This window comes from Myxine glutinosa, chromosome 6, assembly GCF_964187855.1.
Source record: "Myxine glutinosa chromosome 6, kmMyxGlut1.1, whole genome shotgun sequence".
Lineage (NCBI taxonomy): Eukaryota > Metazoa > Chordata > Myxini > Myxiniformes > Myxinidae > Myxine > Myxine glutinosa.
In genome coordinates this window covers 123,369,107-123,388,013 of record NC_136266.1, presented here as the reverse complement: position 1 = coordinate 123,388,013, position 18,907 = coordinate 123,369,107, and the positions used below count along the sequence as shown (strand labels likewise).

Here is an 18,907-nt window from a genome sequence, read left to right as displayed (position 1 = left end):
CTGAGGAGCCATGGCTGGTGAGAGAGGTACCCACACCCAGCGAACTGGCATGGTGACAATTGAAATCACCACATATGAGGAAGAGAGAGTTGGGATGGGTAGATAGAAGTTGGTCCATATTATCAGACAGTGAAATGTAGATGGAGTCATCACTGTCATTTGCCGACATTCCCGGGTTTTGTCTCACCATTTCCGGGACGATCATTGACCTTCACAGATTTATCGTCGACATTCTCGGGATTTGCGTCACCATTCTCATATTTTGCTTCGCCGTTCGTGGTTTGGTCCTCTCTATTCGCGGATTTTCGTGACTCGAGAACCTATCCCCCCTTTTTCCAATGAAACAATACCCCGCTATTTGTGGCTTAGCTAGGAACGTATCCCCCGCGAATAGTGGGGTCCTACTGCACACATTTCCCTGAATTACCTTTAAGCAATGACTTTTGACCCACAAGTAGTATTAAGGCTTATTGCAGATTCCGGAGTTACAAATATTCATAAATAAAGTCACTCAATCCCTGATTACTGAATGATGCTTTTTCATGTTGACGAGGAAAAAAAATCGATGTCCTCCCGGGGTTGAATTTGAAGTGTTTATTTACCTGGAGAGATTATCAGAAATCAAAGCAATTACAAGAGAACCAGCAACAATTCCAAAAGAAACACAATTATTAAAGAAACAGTACAATAATAATCGACATCGACAAACGGATCAATCTCAGAATCTCCGAAATCTCACAAATCTCCCTGAAAATCTCTAAATGAATGCTCTTTGAGTTCAGCCCTATATTTCATTTCATTATTTCCTTCGCTTTATTTCATGATTATACTATCCCTTTTAACCTGCATATGTAACCTAGGCTATATAGAATATATATGTCCTTTATCCTAATAGTTATAAGTACTAATTCCTAATTAACTCCATTTATATCGATTACATAGAGGATAAATGCATGTTGAGTTTCTTACACTCATTGCTAAAACAGCAAACACCCTTTTCCAGTTTATTTAATCAACAGATCCCAAGCATTGTCAAACAGCCTGGCCAAGGCCAGGTGCCTGGCACTTCCTGTTCCAAGCACAACGAGTAGCTTTTGTAAAATCTAATTTTCCGTGGTTTTTTTTCCAGCAACTCAGTTTTGAATTCAACTTCTGTTCAATTGGAGTTTTGGAATTAATTGATTTTCATTTGCTCTTCCACACTATCTACATAAGTGATGTGTGCGTAGTAACCCAGAACCATATCACCTGTAAGTTGCTTCGGGACTTTGGCATGCCAAACCGTCGTGTTTCTTTACAAGCACAATTGGAATTCCGAACTGGACATTTCACTTTGCCTCTATACAATTCCACAATAAATTTTTTATTCATATTCATTGCTTGAGTTTTTACATTCAGTAGAACAACAAACCCTGGATTTGTGTTTATTCTTATCTTTGCTACAATTACCTCGATTTTTGTTCTTGTGATGGAACTTGTCCTGCAGGGAAAGTTGTAGCAGCAATATATAGATATTTCATGCACCAAATATTGAGCTTGTGAAGTCCAATACACTTTGATATGTGTTTGAAATTAAAGTTGTGTGTCTTATGATTGTTTGTGGTCAAATTGCAAAATGGAGCGGTAACTCAAATTTGGTATTCACGCATAGATACATACATGCGGCGGACAAGTCTTACACCACGAGCATGGCATCATTCTTGGGATTGTGTGAACAGGTGTTTTCCCAGGCAAATTCTTCCTGTAGGCTCCTGAGTATGATGATGTTTGAGGTATCCATTTTATTCCTACTCTCATTTTGAATATAATAACCAAAATTAATTTTGGGCCCTGTTTCATGTCAGTGTTTGGACACATGGTTCATTGTCAATTGAAGATTAAATTTAGGTATAATATTAAAGCATAATTATAAGAGTTTAGGTGATGATAGATGTTCATTGTAACTCATTCTTGAATATTCACCAAATGATGCATGTCAATCTGTGCTTAAATGCCAAATTTTTTAGGGCTTGAGTGTTGAAACGAGGATTGTAGAAAACATTTCGGAAGGAACTGTACCTATTTCGTATTGAGGGATTTTTTAGATGACTTTCATGTCCTATTTTCACATAGTCGCAGGAAGCAACTTGCAGTTCACCAAGCCCATCCATGAAGAATTCTGCAGAAGCCACCCAAAACAAAATGCATTCAATTAGTGTATAATATAAAAATTGTGGAGGGACTTTTACACATCTTAGAAATAATTTTAAGTGTTTCTGCATTTGTTTGTTATTGCATCATGGCCGAACCCCGAGCACCTAGATGCCCCAAATTGTGGGTGTAGATACTTCAGAATCTGGGCAAGATTTTAAGCTACTGAATGTTGGCCTTGAAGGCCATTTTGAGACCACCATCGACCACTATAAAGTGTATATTGGGACGTGCGGTCAAGCAGTGCTGCCACCGGCTCACAGGCAAAATGTCACCACTATAAGGCCAATAACTCCAAAGCTGTCAAACATCCAACACCTCCCGAAAGCAGTGTTGGGTAACCCTTCCTCCGCCCCTAGTATTCAATGAATTATGGATGAAGCTGCTCTTGTTCAATGCAAGAAGAGATCATTTGAATGACAGGGGTACAAAATGTAGGTTCTATTCATAAATCAGCAGTGCTGCCGGGGCTGACTGCTGGACCTACTATACTAGCCTGTTATCATAATCCTACACTACCCAAGCCTGTTATCATAATGCTATGAGCACACACACACACACACACACACACACACACACAGCTCTTTCTCCACTACTTCCCTTCCTCCCCTCCTCCACTCCACTCCCTCCCTATTTTCTTCCTCCCCCCAACCCTCACACTCCCCTTCCTTTTTTCTGCATTCTCCTTAATAGATTAAAGTCGTGTCTATTCAGCTTACAAAAGCCTGGTGTTGGCTTAGCGGTGAGGGTGCTGGCTTGGGATCCCAGGATCCTGGGTTCAAATCCCGGGCGATTGCTGAATTAACACCAGGGGGGTTGACTCAGCCTGTCATCCTTCCGAGGTCGGCAAATTGAGTACAAGTTCACTGGTAATTCCTTGTGTGTTGCAAGAGGCGACTAACAGGGTTGGTGGCAGGAAGGGCATCCGGCCATAAAACATTGCTTCAAAAAGGGGACAAAGGTGCCCGAAAAAGGCCAACCCCTGCTCTGCGGGGGAAAATGGCTTTGAAAGGTGGTTCTATTCAGCTTACAACATGTAAATGCTTTTCACAAAATTCACTTGGTTTCATTCACAAGAATCAATCAGTTCAACTCTCAGCACACTCATGCAAATATGCTCCTCAACTCTGAAACTCGGTCCTCCCGCTAGTTGGTTGGGTGCCTCGCGGTGAAAAAAGGGATCAGCTCCGATACGTGCCGACAATATAATACAACATGTGGCGAAACAAGGGATTGGCTCTGGTACATGCCAAAGGCATGAGGACCATGTAGAGAAACTCGGACTTCGTTCCTCAAGCAAATTTACCAACACATTCCTCTTCTCCCGGATCCGCAACTCCCATGGTGTATACATTATCAGCCTTAAACCAGGTATAGACAGTTGATAGCATTGTACCCGTGTGTCCGATTCGGCTGAGCTGTGGATCAAAGCCGACAGCACGGACACGGTCTGTCTTGGCCATGAAGAAGTTGACTACAACATCGGTGATAACGCAGCCAGGGAATCCTTGAAGATCATGGTAGTAACCTTCAAGTTGTTTCACACAGAAGCCATCTTCTATTTCTGGTGATACTTTCAATTTGTGTCGGTAGGTTCTGCCTTTAACTGATCCGCCAACCTGCAGGTACCACAGATCAATACAAGTTAGTCCAAACATGACAGCGGAATATTTCATCAATGTGTTTATCCAGATGCCACAGTGTATTGGCATAGGTCTTGGCTATAAGTTATGTCCTAGTTAGATGCAACAGATGCCAAAACATCCTGTTGTAGGAATCCCACAGCAGCATCAAAGGAGGTTCATAATGGGGTAGTTGTTCATGGTAGCATGAGTAGATGAGAAATGTTGCTTCTGGGACACCCCAAATCCCCATTCACTTACATGTTAATTTTCCTCTCTCCTCATTGCCCCTAAACACCTCTATTTCTCGCACCCTGTTCTTTACGAACCTTCTAACCTTTTGACATGCTATCCTTATTCATTAGACCACTCAAACAATGGTCCTTCTGTGTGAACCCCTGTTCTTTATGAACCTTTTGTCTATAGCACCTATCCTTAATGTTTGTCATTAGACCACTCAAACAATGGTCCTTCTAGACTTGTGGACCTGTGATCCTTCTGACCTTATGGACCTTTAACCTTTTACTCTTAATATCATCTGGTGAATCATCTTTGACCCACTCAAACAACGACCCTACAAATATTTGTTTATGTGTGGGAAGTAATTTAATTTTTTTATTAACTTTTTTAACTTTTTACTTTTCAATAAGTCTTATTTGATATTTTTCACATTCGTTATGTTTTTCATTTTTAAACGAAGGCTACCAAACTTGGATCTTTTGTAATTAATAGCTCAGTTTTGAGAAATGACTTGTGATAAAACTTGAATAATTTCCCAGAAATCCCCATTGTTTCGTTTCCTGTTTTCACACACCCTGAATTTCCTCGAAATGTCGACAGCAGCACTTCCCTTCCCGAAATAAATTTTACATTATAAAAGTCGTGTTAGATACAGTTTTAAACATTGGGAATCGACGGATCTGAATGACAACATGTCTTACTCCAGCCTTTACTCTGATGAATATTATATCAACTCACCAGGACTTTGGTAAGTTTCATTCAGAATTAAAGTGTTCAATGAGAGTTTTGTATGTGATTAATTATACAACTCATGACTTAATCCCCCTTTATCTTTATTACAGCAATGCGAATATTGTGAATAACCTGGCAGAATATCAAGTTTTTCCTCAAGAGATTCACAACGAACTGAATATGGGTTTGAACAACCTGCCTGTTTCACCGTTCTTAGAAGATTCATGTGGAAGGTATGATTCTAAATAAAATACGTTGGTGTTAAATGACGCTGCCTTAGTGTGTGTGTGTGTGTGTGTGTGTGTGTGTGTGTGTGTGTGTGTGTGTGTGTGTGTGTGTGTGTGTGATGTTTTGTCTGGTTTACTTCAGCGCAGTAATTTCTCCTTATTTTGTTTGCAGTATTAACCTCGAAGACCAAAACTTTGAGTGGGATGATTTTGATCTCCCAAGGAGTGGTTATTTCCTGCCAACCTGTGATACTCTACATTTTCAACTCAACGATCTTGAAGCTAAGCTTGATTTTTTAGAGGTAAGCATGTGTGTGTATGTATTGTTTGTGTGTATGTGTGTGTGTCAATGTGTGTGTACACCGTTTCGAATAGGTACACCATATCCCTGCGCATCGTAAGAGGTGATTCAGGGTATATCATTCATATATTTCTCTCCTTGCTTCACCCCCTCTTGTATTTAATAGAAAGAGATTCAAAACCTGAAGACATCTGCTGAACCAACCTTTGACCTATGCTGGGGAGAAGTTGAATGTATACCTCAAGAAAAATGTTTTGTTAATATAAAGATTTTGTTTTCAATATTATATGAATATATTTGCTTTGTATACAACTATTTAATAATTAATTACAAAAAGAGAATAAAGGAAAAAGGACGGGAAGATACGTCCCCCACCCTCGATCCCCCCTCAACCCACCCCTCCCCTCCCCTTGTGTGTGGGGAAGGTGGGGGTGGGATGAGGGGGGATCAAGGGTGGGGGACGCACAGGGGGTGGGGGTTGATGGGTGTGGTCTGTGTGGGCGGGGTCTGTGTGGGCGGGGTCTGTGTGGGCGGGGTCTGTGTGGGCGTGGCTTATGATTTTTTTATTTTTTTTTTTTAAATTATTACCAATAATTAAATTAGTTAATCTGGGTGGGGTGAATAGAAATGTTGTTTAATGAATTATTTGCTTTGTTTTTTGTAATTCTTGTGAATAAAATGCCCCTAATATTTCTTCCCCATTCATATCATATAATTTGTAAGTCCAAGGGACTGTATCCATTATATCAACAATTTTAAATAATTCATTAGTCCACCTCTTTGTATAACCTTTTTCAAAATGGCTTTTCCATTTGTATATTCTTACCATATCACCAACTTTGAACTTGGGTTTTCTCAAATTAATCTCCTTTTCATATTCTAATTTTGTAAATGTTTCTGATGGTTTTGATTTTGTTGATGAATGAACTGTATTATTGTAATTATCGACAATATTCTGGATTAAATACACCCATTGTTAAGAACCGAGTTGTGTGAATTTTTTATATAATTTCTCCTTTAAAGTACGATTAAAACGCTCAATAACAACTGCTTTAACTTCATTAAAGGTGCTGTATAATTTAATACCCTTCCCCTTCAGAAATTTCATAAATATTTTGTTATAGAACTCTGTTCCCTCGTCAGTCCATAACTTCTTTGGTTTTCTTTTACTTTTACTAAATATTCCACTAAAAGCTAACATTAGAGTATTACCCTTTTTGTTTTTCAACGGAACAACCCAGGCAAATCTACTCCTCAAATCAATAATGGTTAAAGCATACCTGTATTTCAATGGTTAAAGCATACCCCTGTCATTATTCAATTCGATTAAATCAGCGGACCATATGTGGTCGGTGTATTTAGAAGAAACTTTCCTTCTTTTAAACTTTGTGATTATAGGTTTGTGTAATTCATTAGCCAAAAGCTCCTCAGTCTTGATGACATCATTGGAGTCTAATAGTTTTTTGAGGGTGAATAACCAAGACCAAGTTTCAATTTGACACTTATCATTTTTTTAACAATAAACCGATCAACTTTCTCTCTCAATGTAGGATTTCGTATCAAAGACAAATTATATAACATTTCTCTGTCTGCTTCATGTTTTTCATCCAATGTAGTGGTATTTCCATAAGCAATATCATGTTTCATATACACTTCATCAACCCTATTTATAGGTTTAGACCAAGGTTTAGGATTGTCAGCCTCATCTAATCTTTTATCCAAGTTTGTTCCTGGACCACAGAAAGAATACCCTGGAAGGTGTAATTCCCCTGGAATTCCAGTTGTTGTAAATTTACTTCCTGACAGAAACTTTTGTATGTCTCCTCCACTTTTAGGAGAGATAAATTGACACTTTTTAGAACCACACACTTGACATATTCCTTTTTGATAAACTCTATTATTTTTAGCTTTAACATAAGAGATATTTTTAGATTTAGTTTTCTTTTTACATTTGAGACAATAACTCATATTTATTTATCAGAAAAATTCCGACAGAGTATCAAAACCTTTTTGGTTTTTAACATATACATTTCAATCTTTATTTTTAAAACATAAAGAATCCTAAGGAATGCCTTCACTCTCTCCTCCATTTATTTACAAATAAAACTAACTAAAGTCAATAGCATCATCAACCACATAATCTTTGTCTTCTTCATGTAAATCTCCTCGCTGAACTCATCTCAACCATTTTTAAAATCATTATCTTAGTAAGAGTCATTAATTCTTTATTTTCCTCTTCGGTGCGTTGAGATTGATTTATTTGCTGTAATACACTCAATCTTTTACGAATCTCACTGATTTCCATCTTTTTATATTTTTCCTCCCTCTCTCTTTGTTCCCTCTCCTCCTTCTCTCTTTTCTCCCTTTCCTCCCTCTCTTCCTTCTCTCTTTTCTCCCTTTCCTCCCTCTCCTTTTTCTCTCTTTCCTCCTTCTCCCTTTCCTCCCTCTCCTCCTTCTCCTTTTTCTCCCTCTCCTCCTTCTCCTTTTTCTCCCTTTCCTCCTTCTCCTTTTTCTGCCTTTCCTCCTTCTCCTTTTTCTCCCTTTCGTCCTTCTCCTTTTTCTCTCTTTCCTCTTTCTCTTCTTCAACTCCTTCCTCATCCCTTGCTACCCTTGAGTTTGAGCCCCAAAGAATATTATACATATACTCATCTGGATTTTGAGATATTCTTGTATCTATAATTATTTTTCTCATAATAGGATACCAATAAGATTTGTTGACGATTTCTAAAAGAGTTTTATATTTCATAACTTTGAGAAGTTCATTTTTATTTAATATTTTAAACAAGTCTCTATTTGTGGGTTTAACAATATCAGTATAAGGCCAGTTTTTAATGACAAAATTTCCATGTATATGCTCCACATCATAAGGTATGTAATACCGAGCACCCTTTTCTTGTAGGTATCTCTGAATACAAAAATTATAATTCTCTTGTAGTCTTTTTCCTGCCATTTATGTATCAGAAATATATGTGAGATTAATATTATGACAGGTAATACCACCCTATCTTCCCACTACCAAATCGGTTTGTATTCCTCGGCTTTCTATCCTTATCTCATTACCTTCCTTCTTTGTCATGCTAACCATCGCTATACTCTCATATATTTTTCTTTTCTTCAAATCATGTATTTGTTGTTTACTAATTGTACTTCCACATAAATCCTTATCCTCACCAAGCGGATAATATTCTTCTTTACGAGACTGATTCAAATCATGTAGGTCTTCTAAGTTTATTGAAAAATACCAATTATACCCTAAATCAGGCATATCATACCCCCATTTATTAATTCGCATATTAACTATATGTCCTTCTTTATAAAATTCAATTGTAAGCAGGTAGTTAAATTCAATGAGGAAAGGTGTATGGTCAGTATAACCAGGTGTTGTGGTTGTAAATTTTACTTGTTTAACAAAACGTGCTGTTTTCTTTAAAAATATATATATTGTGATAAATCACTGAATCTAATTAAGTCATTCGCATCTGTAGGGTTTGGATAATTGATTAATTTATAAGTATTCTTCATATTAATATTTTTACTTATACTATATTTTTGTCGTTCAGCCTGTGCCTTTGTATAATAATTTGATAAATCAATATCCTGAGAGGATTCTCCAAAGATAGAACCATCTTTTCCAACATCAGTCATTTATATTAGATTAAAAATGATATCATCAAAATTTTCATTATTGTTGAGTTGAAATAATACATATAAACATAATTGACCACAACATTTCTTGAACTTGAAATGTTTGATAAACACCATTCTGTAAGAATTGTATTACTTCAACAGGCGGTGGCATACCATAACTATCAAAATAATATTTATCCTGACTATTATGAATACAAACCCAATGAGAACCATTCTGTGTGTGTAAATTCATAATAATATTCTTTGTATTCTTATTTATATGTATTAATTCATCTCTCATACAAATAACCACATTATCAATTTTTTGTGTTTTACAATACTTAGCCAGTTCTATATTTGACGTTGTATTCTTTCCAAATTGTTTAAACCATTTATCCATTTATTTATGAGAAAGATACAATCCATTACCCCGTTTAGTTAGTTTAGCAACCGCTTGAGCGATAGTGGCAAGCATATCTCCAACCAACAATCTAGCTTTATCAGGTAGACTTTCAAGTTTTTGAGCAAAATCTACAATTACACCACTTCCACTAATTTGTTTCTCCAACTCCTTGTTATGTCTTTCCAATTCTTTTTGAGCTTTTAGTTGTGGCTTCCTTTCGTTAGCAAGTTTTTACCGCTGCTGAAATACCACCAGTCAATGCTCCCGCCGCACTTAAACCAGCAAATAAAGGAATTAGAAACGGGAGAAATCCTCCCTTGTATTGAAAATTTCTTCAACATAGGTTTTGTCATTTTAATTTTAAGTTATCCAACATCATTTATTGTTTTCACCTGCTCTCTTGTGAGTAAAACATCAATTTTTACTGCTCCTTTTCTTTGAATTGAATTAACATTAATAATACAAGGCTTTTGATTTTGAATACAAGATGTTAATATATCAAGATTGATTTGGTTAACATATACCGGTTCTTTTATACTCATTTATTTATGAGAAAAAATCTATGTGATATTAATCATAACACCATTATCTGTATTAATCTGTAATTCTGTTTCCTCCAAAAGCAAACAATAAGCATTAACTTCTTCATTCTCTCCTCTTTCAATGTATAGAGAAGTATCCACTCTATTAGACTTTATAGTTTCCTTTTGAGAACTCAGGTCAATTGCGTAGATTGTATAAAGTTTTTGAAACGCAACCATATTCAAAATAGGCTTATTATTACCGTTGCTTTCACAAACCTTTTGGTAAGACTTGTAGGCTTCCGCATAATCATTTTTTTCCCAATCAATTTCCAATCTATCTCGTGGATAAAATGTGCCATCAAGAGAAACCCGAAGTTGTTTCACCTTAGCATTATCACTCAGCACATTATTCTTATCAGTACCCTCCTCTCCATCTGGTTTTTAAAAAATGAGCCAGAGGTATCGTGGTTTTCCTTGAAGAACACCCAAATTCCAAGTGTAGGTAGTATGTCCCAGTTTAACGTGTTGACATCTTCTTTTAAGGTATGATACATTTAGCGGTTTCTTTGAGTTAAGTCTTCTATTTAACATCTCTTCCGTTTTAAGATTAGGAGTATATTCACTGATATACCAACACAAATCATTAATAACAAATTTATTATTTTCTCCAAAAGCATTTTCAACCCCAAAAAGCAATCTATTTACATTATCATTCCTTTGTAGTTGAAATCTAATTTTAAGCCCATACAAAACTTTATCATAATCACAAAATCCAAATATACCTTTAAGAGGTACTGCTATGGTAAAACTATTCTCTGCTTTTGTATCATCATTATACATTGACTTCCTTTGACTATAACCAGGGTCAGCATTTGTTCCCGTTGACATATCAGGAATAAAACCTTCAACAGCTCCCTTACCCATTCTATCACTAAACGAATATAGTGTAAATTTCATCATTTCAGATGTAGCAGAGACATAATCAACCACTTCAACCTCTTGTGTTCCAATATACAGGCGGACACTATCAAACATTTTCCAGAAGAAATCATTTATGAGTGTAGCATTAGTATTATTCGCAGCCTTAGTGAATTTAAATTTACACAGCAAGAAACTATCAGCTAGAATCAAGTAAGTTTGTTGATTATTTATTTCAAAACTTTTTGTTCCGTTTGAATTCCAGTCTGTTCCTGTTATAGTATTTACCTTAAAATAGTCTTCCTTTTTAGTGGAGTTTGAAATGATAATCGTATCATCCAAATCATAGATACTATCAATCGCTTCCATACTTGTATTTATATAGTATTAAAATCGTTGAAACCCTGACCCAAGTATTTTAATGATTTTTTGTCATTCTTGTGAAGATAGTTGAGTTTTACCTTTTTTAATTTCTTTGATTGCTTGTAATTTATGAGACTCCTTTTGAGCATCTTTTATACTCTTTATAGCACCCGCAACTGAGCCCACGGCAGAAGCAGTTGAACCAATTAGGTCTTTATGTTTAAGGATGGTTGAACCAATACCCATTAGAGTATCAATTATCCCATCTCCTTTATTTCTAAATTGATGACCCACACCCCGTTGTCTCTTTGGTTTATAGTATCCTCTACCAAGAAACATACCTTCACCCTTATAGTATGGTGAAAGGAACATCCCATCCCCTGTAATTATTTTATATTTTCCCAACTCGTGTTTTCTCACAATAACCATTATTTATTTATTGAAAAACTTCACTTAGGTGAATTCTGATGGATATAATTTCATCATTAAAGGATATCATACGATTATCTTGATCGGTTACCCTAAAATTTACTCTGTATATGGTTTTTCCTGACACAGGTAAATAGACAAGATTTTTTGGTTCCATATTAAATTTATAACCAATCGGGGTTGAGTATGCGCTGAACGAAAATATTGTATCTGTTCTTATTCCATCGTTATAAGCACCATCAATCAAATCACAATGAATTAATACTGAATTTATACCGGAGGATATTTGAATGACATTATCACTGTAAGACGTCCCGTTAGTTTCAATCTTTTTTGAAGAGAAACCCAATAACTCTCTAAACGATTTTTCAATCGTGAAATCAACTTTATAATTATTTTTAAGTTTAATAGTTGATTTTGAAGTGTGTTTTTGAATATCTATTACAATATTTTTTGGTTCATCACCTTGTTCTTTCATAAGGCGAGAGACTTCAGAAGATATTTGAGAAATCTCGTAAGCTCCGGGTGAAACTGTTATAGATTTGTATCCACTTCCTGGATTATAACTAAACTTGTTGTTTTTCTCTGTGATATTAAACAAGGTATTATAAGTTTCCATCGACAATAAAGATGCCTCATATTCTTTTGTGGGATCAAGTTGTAGTGGGTAAGGGAATGATGCTGTGTCATCACTCGTTGTGAAATTAAAACTAAGAATTGTGCTTCTCATCTTATTTAATATCTAATAAAATATCTTTGTATTGACATTTATTAATTATTTTCATGTTCATCAACTGATCTAAAATGGCTGAGGCTTCATTAAAACAATTGTTGTTTCCAGCCTTCTTGCTACCTAACAACAATAATAGCCTATTAACTAATTGTGATGGGTCATTTGGAAGAAAGCTAACACCCGAACCAAGCTTACTTAAAGCATCAATAATATGTTTCTCCTTCTCATTCTTCTTACCTTTACCAGCAACAGAAACTCCATAATCAAGTGCATTTAGCAACTCAATATATTCTCTATCTCCCTCTCTTTCCATATCAAGTGGTTCCTCAAAATATTTTGAACCGCTGAATCTGGAGTTTGTTAGAAGAAACATTAATCTTGGAGTTAATTCAACATTTGGTTGAGTAGAACTTAAGAACACCAATTTATCATTAAATATCAATAACTTTTCTTTCACAAGATGGAACTGTGCTGGTTCTTCTGTTGGAATGAGACCTGCTCTGGTTTTTGAACCCGCCGAATATTCATTGTTTTGAAGAGCTTCCACAACATAATTAGGGGGTTGATTTACCTCCTCAAGTTTCCGAAATAATCCTTCATCATCATATTCTAATTCTCCAAGTTCTTGCTCTGTCATTTGACTAAAATCTTTGAGCATTTGAAGTTTTTTTGGAGTACATTCTAACGTGGGAACTGCAGGTGAAATCGTTTGTTGAGTTTTTAAAAGTGGTTTAAAAAATTTCTCTTGTTTTCTTTCAAAGGCTTCTTCACCAGTTCGTTTCTGTCTCCGTTTCTTCTTTATCTCTTCCTGTTGCTTTACAACTTTTGAAACCAACTCTTGATGTTCTTTAAACTTTCTTGCTCTTTCTTCGGTATTCATTTTCTGTATTTATTTATTGAAAAATATCATTTAATGAATTGTAAAGGTCAATGGGAAAATTTTCCTTTTCTTCATCATTATAGTAAATGTGTTGAAATAAATCCTTATCTTTAAATATTTCATCAAATTCTTCATTGGTATTAATACGAGTTGTTATTTCTTCTTCACTAATACTTGTATCTCCGCTTTTCATACATTTGTGTTGAGTCTCCTCATCGATATCAAAGCCAAATGATAAAATCTTAACTCCATCACCACACAAATGTTTAATAATTTGTCTCATTCCTTCAGGATTAGTTTCTAAAATCCCAAGACCATTAGATTTTACTTTATTTAACTCACTCTTACAATGTGAATATTTTGTAGAACAAAGAGAGACCTCCTCAAATATTTGACCTTCGTTCCTCAATTGCATATGTTCCTCCATTGAAATGTAGTAATAATCTTTCCCTGCTTCTTCTCCTGGTCGCTTTGCTCTGGTTGTAGTACCTACAAAACGAATCATAAGGTGTTTTTAAAAAAAACTTACAATCTTTTCATTTTTACTATTCAAGAGTTTAGATTTATGAAAGTTCTTTCCTGAAGCAGATTTACCCACAAGATTAATAATAATTGTTGTCATTTATGTGTGTAAAATATCAGTTAGTATCTCATCTTGTTTCACAAACAATATATTTATATTTTCCAATCGTGTGTTTCATATAATTTTCAAATTCCTTCTTACTACATAACGTAGAGCAATTATCTCTCCAAAAATTATTTACATCTATTGAATTTAACTTAAATAAAATAAAAGTATTGGCATTGTTTCTTATTGAGCATCGAGGGAGTTGAAAATATGACTGACTAAGATAAATACAATTACAAGAAGAATGTCTCCCTCTTGTATAGTAGCTATCCATTACTGTTTGGTTTCTCTCATTAACACAATCATCAAAGATGATGAGGTTCTTTTTTGATTTATCTAAATCTTGAGGTGAAGGTATATCATCCGTATTATCACTGAGAATACAAGTTATGGGTTTTGGTTTTGATTTCTGTGTATCACAAAATAATTGTATTATATCTTCAATATTATAATCATTTAGTTTGTTTTGAAGTTTAAATAAACCGATAATGTCTTCCTTTTTAAGACCCGCATTAAAACCTTGTGATTGTAGTTGATACTCGGGTTGAAAACTTGACTTTGTAAAAATTATTAAATTATCATAATCTAAAAAATTAGGACCAAGGGGCATCTTTAAAAGTAAACAGCTTTTTCCACATCCGCTTGAACCAACTATTAGACATCTCAATGAATTTGGAATGTTTTTATGGTTATTAAATTTTATCTTATTTTCCCAAATGGGTAAAAAATCATTCATTTATATATTTGGAAAACAAGTCATCTAACTTTCTTTGAGCTATTTTAGAAACTCTATATTTTATCCTGAGTTCAGGTTTAATTTCAAAATAATTCATTATTTTATTTATATAGTATCTTGTATTAACATTTCCATTAAAATTATTTTGAATAATAAATATCATTAAACCCTTATACATTTCCTCAATACAAAGAGTCTCTTCCCTTGAAAGAAATGGTGTATTATCATCACAATACTTAACATTCATCTCTCTTATTAATCTTGTAAAGTAATTCATTTTTGGTTCTAATTTAAAAGAGTTATATATATATATATTTTTTTAATTATCATTAATTAGAAGATAATCACAGAATAAACATTGTTTATATGAATCCTCATCATTAAGCCCCACTCTATCACAAGCCGGACAATTCTCTAATTTATCATATGGAGAGTCTGGAAATTCTAAATATCCTTCTATCATATTTATATAGTAAATTTTTACTTAAACTAAACGCAAGTTTATTAGCTAATAAATACAATGTTTCAAAACACAAAAGACAAATTTCAATCAATCTCTACTTCGGTACCAGCAGAAAAATATGTCAAAGATGTTAAATTGAAGAAAGATAAATATGGAAATTTTTGGATTAAATCCATAATGGAGAATAACATGTGTCCTTTTATTAAATTTACGGGACAAGCTATGTTAATTAATAACTCTATTAAAGTAAATTTGACAAAAGTTTCTCCACTACTACTGGCAATTTACTCAAAGCTTGAAAAGATCATTGATAAAGAAGCTTTGAAAATGAATGATAAGACCATCAACGATTCTAGAGGAAACATTTGTGTATTCTTTAATAGACCCAAAGATGTGGGTGAAATTAATAATATGAATATTAGTGGCGAACTATCATTCCGTACCCTGATTATTAGAGATTATTTGAAAATAACATTTAATGTAAAAAATATTGTGGTTATTATTTCTAATGAAAGAAAATATATAGATATTGATGGAAGTTTAATGCTACCGTAAACTGGGGCTACTTTGAACATTTTTTTCCTTTCCCATAGAACCCTGGCTAATGTAATAAATATATCTCACTCCTTTCATTACTCAAATAGGGGGACTGAATGAAGCTAATGATAGCATGCATCAAAACTGCTTAGCTGTGCATATAAATATATGTATATTTTAAAGAAATTAGGTGTTCACAGTAACCCCGCGAATGGGGCTACTTTGAATCTGTGTGAATTTGCTATACATAGTCAAAGGAACCCCTCTGTTTGGGTGTCATTGAACGCTATAACTGTTTTAAAAAATAAAATGAATCAAAAACAACATTTCAGAAAACTTTTAAAAAATAATACGGGTACTGGATATCAATTTTGGATTGTGAAAAATTTGAAAATCGGCATAATGAGGAATATGACACCATTTTATCATAAAACTTCCGTTAACAATTATATTACTTGTATTGCGCTTTACCAAGGCAATACAATCACAAGAAACATGTGAAATTACAGTAATACGGTTCCAATAGTGAAGAACAAATCGACGGAATGGACGGTGCAAAATAACCCTTTGTATAGAGGTCATATCACATTGGGGTATGTGTCCCCACCCTCCCCTCCTACTGCATTTTAAAGTTTTGCAGTTCCTTTGCATTGAATGTAAGTCCACCCCTTCTTTCCTCTTTTGGGGGACTCAGCAGTCTAACCAACTGGTTTACAGTAACATTACCCTCATCAGGTACGGATGGCCAAACAAATTTATTGTCAACTTTCTTCGATGACCTCATGAACTTCATAGTGCATTCATCTTCATCGACTATCACTAATTTGGCCACATAAAATTTGACAGAAGTTTTCACTTGGAATTTTACAACATAATAGTTGCCAATGGATGGTACTATGTCATCTGGCAGGACTTCCTCTTCAGACTCGATGCTATCACTTATCTGATCCTCGCTTTCTTCTACTTCGCTTGATTCTGTCTCTGCGTCATCAATGCTGCCATCATCACTCTGTGACCCATGACTGATTATGTCATCGATGGCATTGCTGGTTGGTTCCTGTAAGTCCTCTGCACTTATGCTTTTCCCCGGCTCTACAGATATTTTCTTCTTTCTCTTTTTGGGGGGATCTTGCTGGTCTCCAACCCCACGCATATTCTTCAGAATCCCTACGACTACTTCTGACACTGTTGTAGGTATGGCAGCATCATTTTCGTCACTGTCTGGTAGCCGCTTAATAACCCCGTGTCCTAGAGTGCGGTGACGCTTCATGAAATCATTTGCCCAATCAAATGATGGAAAATTATTGTGGAACTGCGCCACCATTCTCCCTTGTTTTTCCAGATAGGAATGTGCCAACATCCGGAGGTCTTTTAAATCAAATGGAAATCCCCAATCAGCGACAATCTTCAAATGATCGGCAAAAGCCTGCTCCTCTTCAATAGTGAATACTGTAGGATGTCCGGGTTTTTTGGTATGTTTTCCCTTGAGTTTATTGTGCAGTGTTCCCGCTGGAATGTTGAATGATTTGTGTGCCTCTCTTTGGCTCATTGTGCCTTGCTCCACTGCACGGACTGCCATATGTAGTTGCTCAGTTGTGTAGTTGCGGTACTACCTGGAACCTTCAACCCGTTTGTACGTTCGGACCATGTTTTACCAGATCGGATACCTGAAAATGAACACGTGTAGGGTGAGGTATAGAATACAGACTTTAATATAATACTTGTGCTTACAGACATCCAAAGAACAGCTATACATTTGTCAATCAATGTATTATTTCCTTGGTGTTACACGATTTTCTATTACCGGGGTTACTTTGAACACGTTCAAAATAACCCCGATTGTGACGAAAACATGCATGGGTAATGGTCAATTGACCCCTGTGATCCTATACCCAAACCATATTGACTAAGATTTGGTACCCCAAAAGAGTAATTATTACTTAATATTATGTTAGTATTTTAGGAAAAAATGAGTTATACTTACAAGTCAGGAGGTGAAAGTTTAAGACAGTTTGCTGCATACCATGTGCTCAGCATGAGGTGTCGGCCATTTTGAATCAGGCTTGGTCAATATCATTAATGTCCACATTTTAAATAATAAACAAACACAAAATCAATTAAACTAAATAATATCTTGTTTTATTTAAAACTTTTTTATTATTAACTAAGTATATCATAAATCATTTTCTTACGTGTGTGTTCAAAGTAGCCCTGTGATTCAAAGTAGCCCCAGTTTACGGTATGTAAATGAGTGATATTGACAGTCAATACTCTGAGAGTCTAGGATCTGAATATGATACTGAGAGTCTAGGATCTAAAGATAGTTATGATACGAATAGTTTGTGTTCAAATGATAGTTATGAGAGTAGTTTTATTGATGATTATAGTGAATCAATGAGTGATAGTGATAGTGATAGTGATAGTGATAGTGATTTTAGTGATGATAATTCAGTGTACACAAATGATAGTGTTCTCATTGAACTTAGATGATAGTGATGATGATGATTTTAGTGTTGAATTTTGTGATTAAAAAGCGCTTTACTTTTAGTATACCTGTAAAAAGGTGTTTTACTTTAAGTATAGTTTCATATATAAAAAGCCTGTAAAAAGGCACTTTCTTCGAAGGACGGTTTCTTCTATAAGTGTTTTACTTTAAGCACAGTTTCATCTTTAAAAAAGCCTCTAAAAAAGGCACTTTGTTTTAAGTATAATTTTACTATATAAATATGATCAAAGCAACGTATTGCGACGTTTGTGAATAAGAATATAAACAATACAAAAGACACCTTAAAACTAACAAACACACATTTAATCTACTTCACCTACTAGCTCCTATTCAGAAGGAAACAAAACACTGTTCTGTCTGTCATAAAAATATCCTCAAGAAAGGCTTCGAAATACATCTTAAAACAAATCTACATTTAATAAATTTTATCACAACTAAAAACTCTGATGGCGCATTCAAAGGACATATTAAAATAAGTCTTTAACTTCAAACCTCCTGAACCAGAGTCTATAGTTGATGCTGTAGAAATAGTTAAACCTGCTGTTCAAACGTTGATTGAAAAAACACTAAAAGAAATGAAACCACTTAAATTTTATGTGGGAGTAAAATTAGAAATGACAAAGGACGTAGGAGTTATAGATACACCATACATGAGAACTGAGCCACACTTTATATCTTCATATCAAGATTTTAAAACATCAGGAGTCTATGATGAACTTATTAAACAAGAGCAAGATGTGGATAATTCAATCGTAGGAAGTGGATTCAATATAGGAAAAATTATTTACATAGACATTCATATTCTTAAATCAGATCCTCTAAAAGCTTCTTCTTACATTGATTTACCC

The 18,907-nt window shown here is 34.9% G+C and overlaps 1 protein-coding gene across 1 annotated transcript in view; it reads right to left on the bottom strand.

The window, feature by feature from the left end:
• Positions 1-1,835: 1,835 nt before the first annotated feature.
• The window catches only part of LOC137430253 (beta-1,4 N-acetylgalactosaminyltransferase 1-like), a 199,121-nt gene continuing 182,049 nt past the window's right edge, over positions 1,836-18,907 (bottom strand). The window contains exons 9-10 of the mRNA XM_068120978.2: positions 3,587-3,809; positions 1,836-2,158 (exon numbers count right to left, since the gene is read on the bottom strand). Of these exons, the coding sequence (XP_067977079.2) occupies positions 1,959-2,158; positions 3,587-3,809 (423 nt within the window). The 3' untranslated portion in view covers positions 1,836-1,958. The remainder of the gene's footprint in view (positions 2,159-3,586; positions 3,810-18,907) is intronic.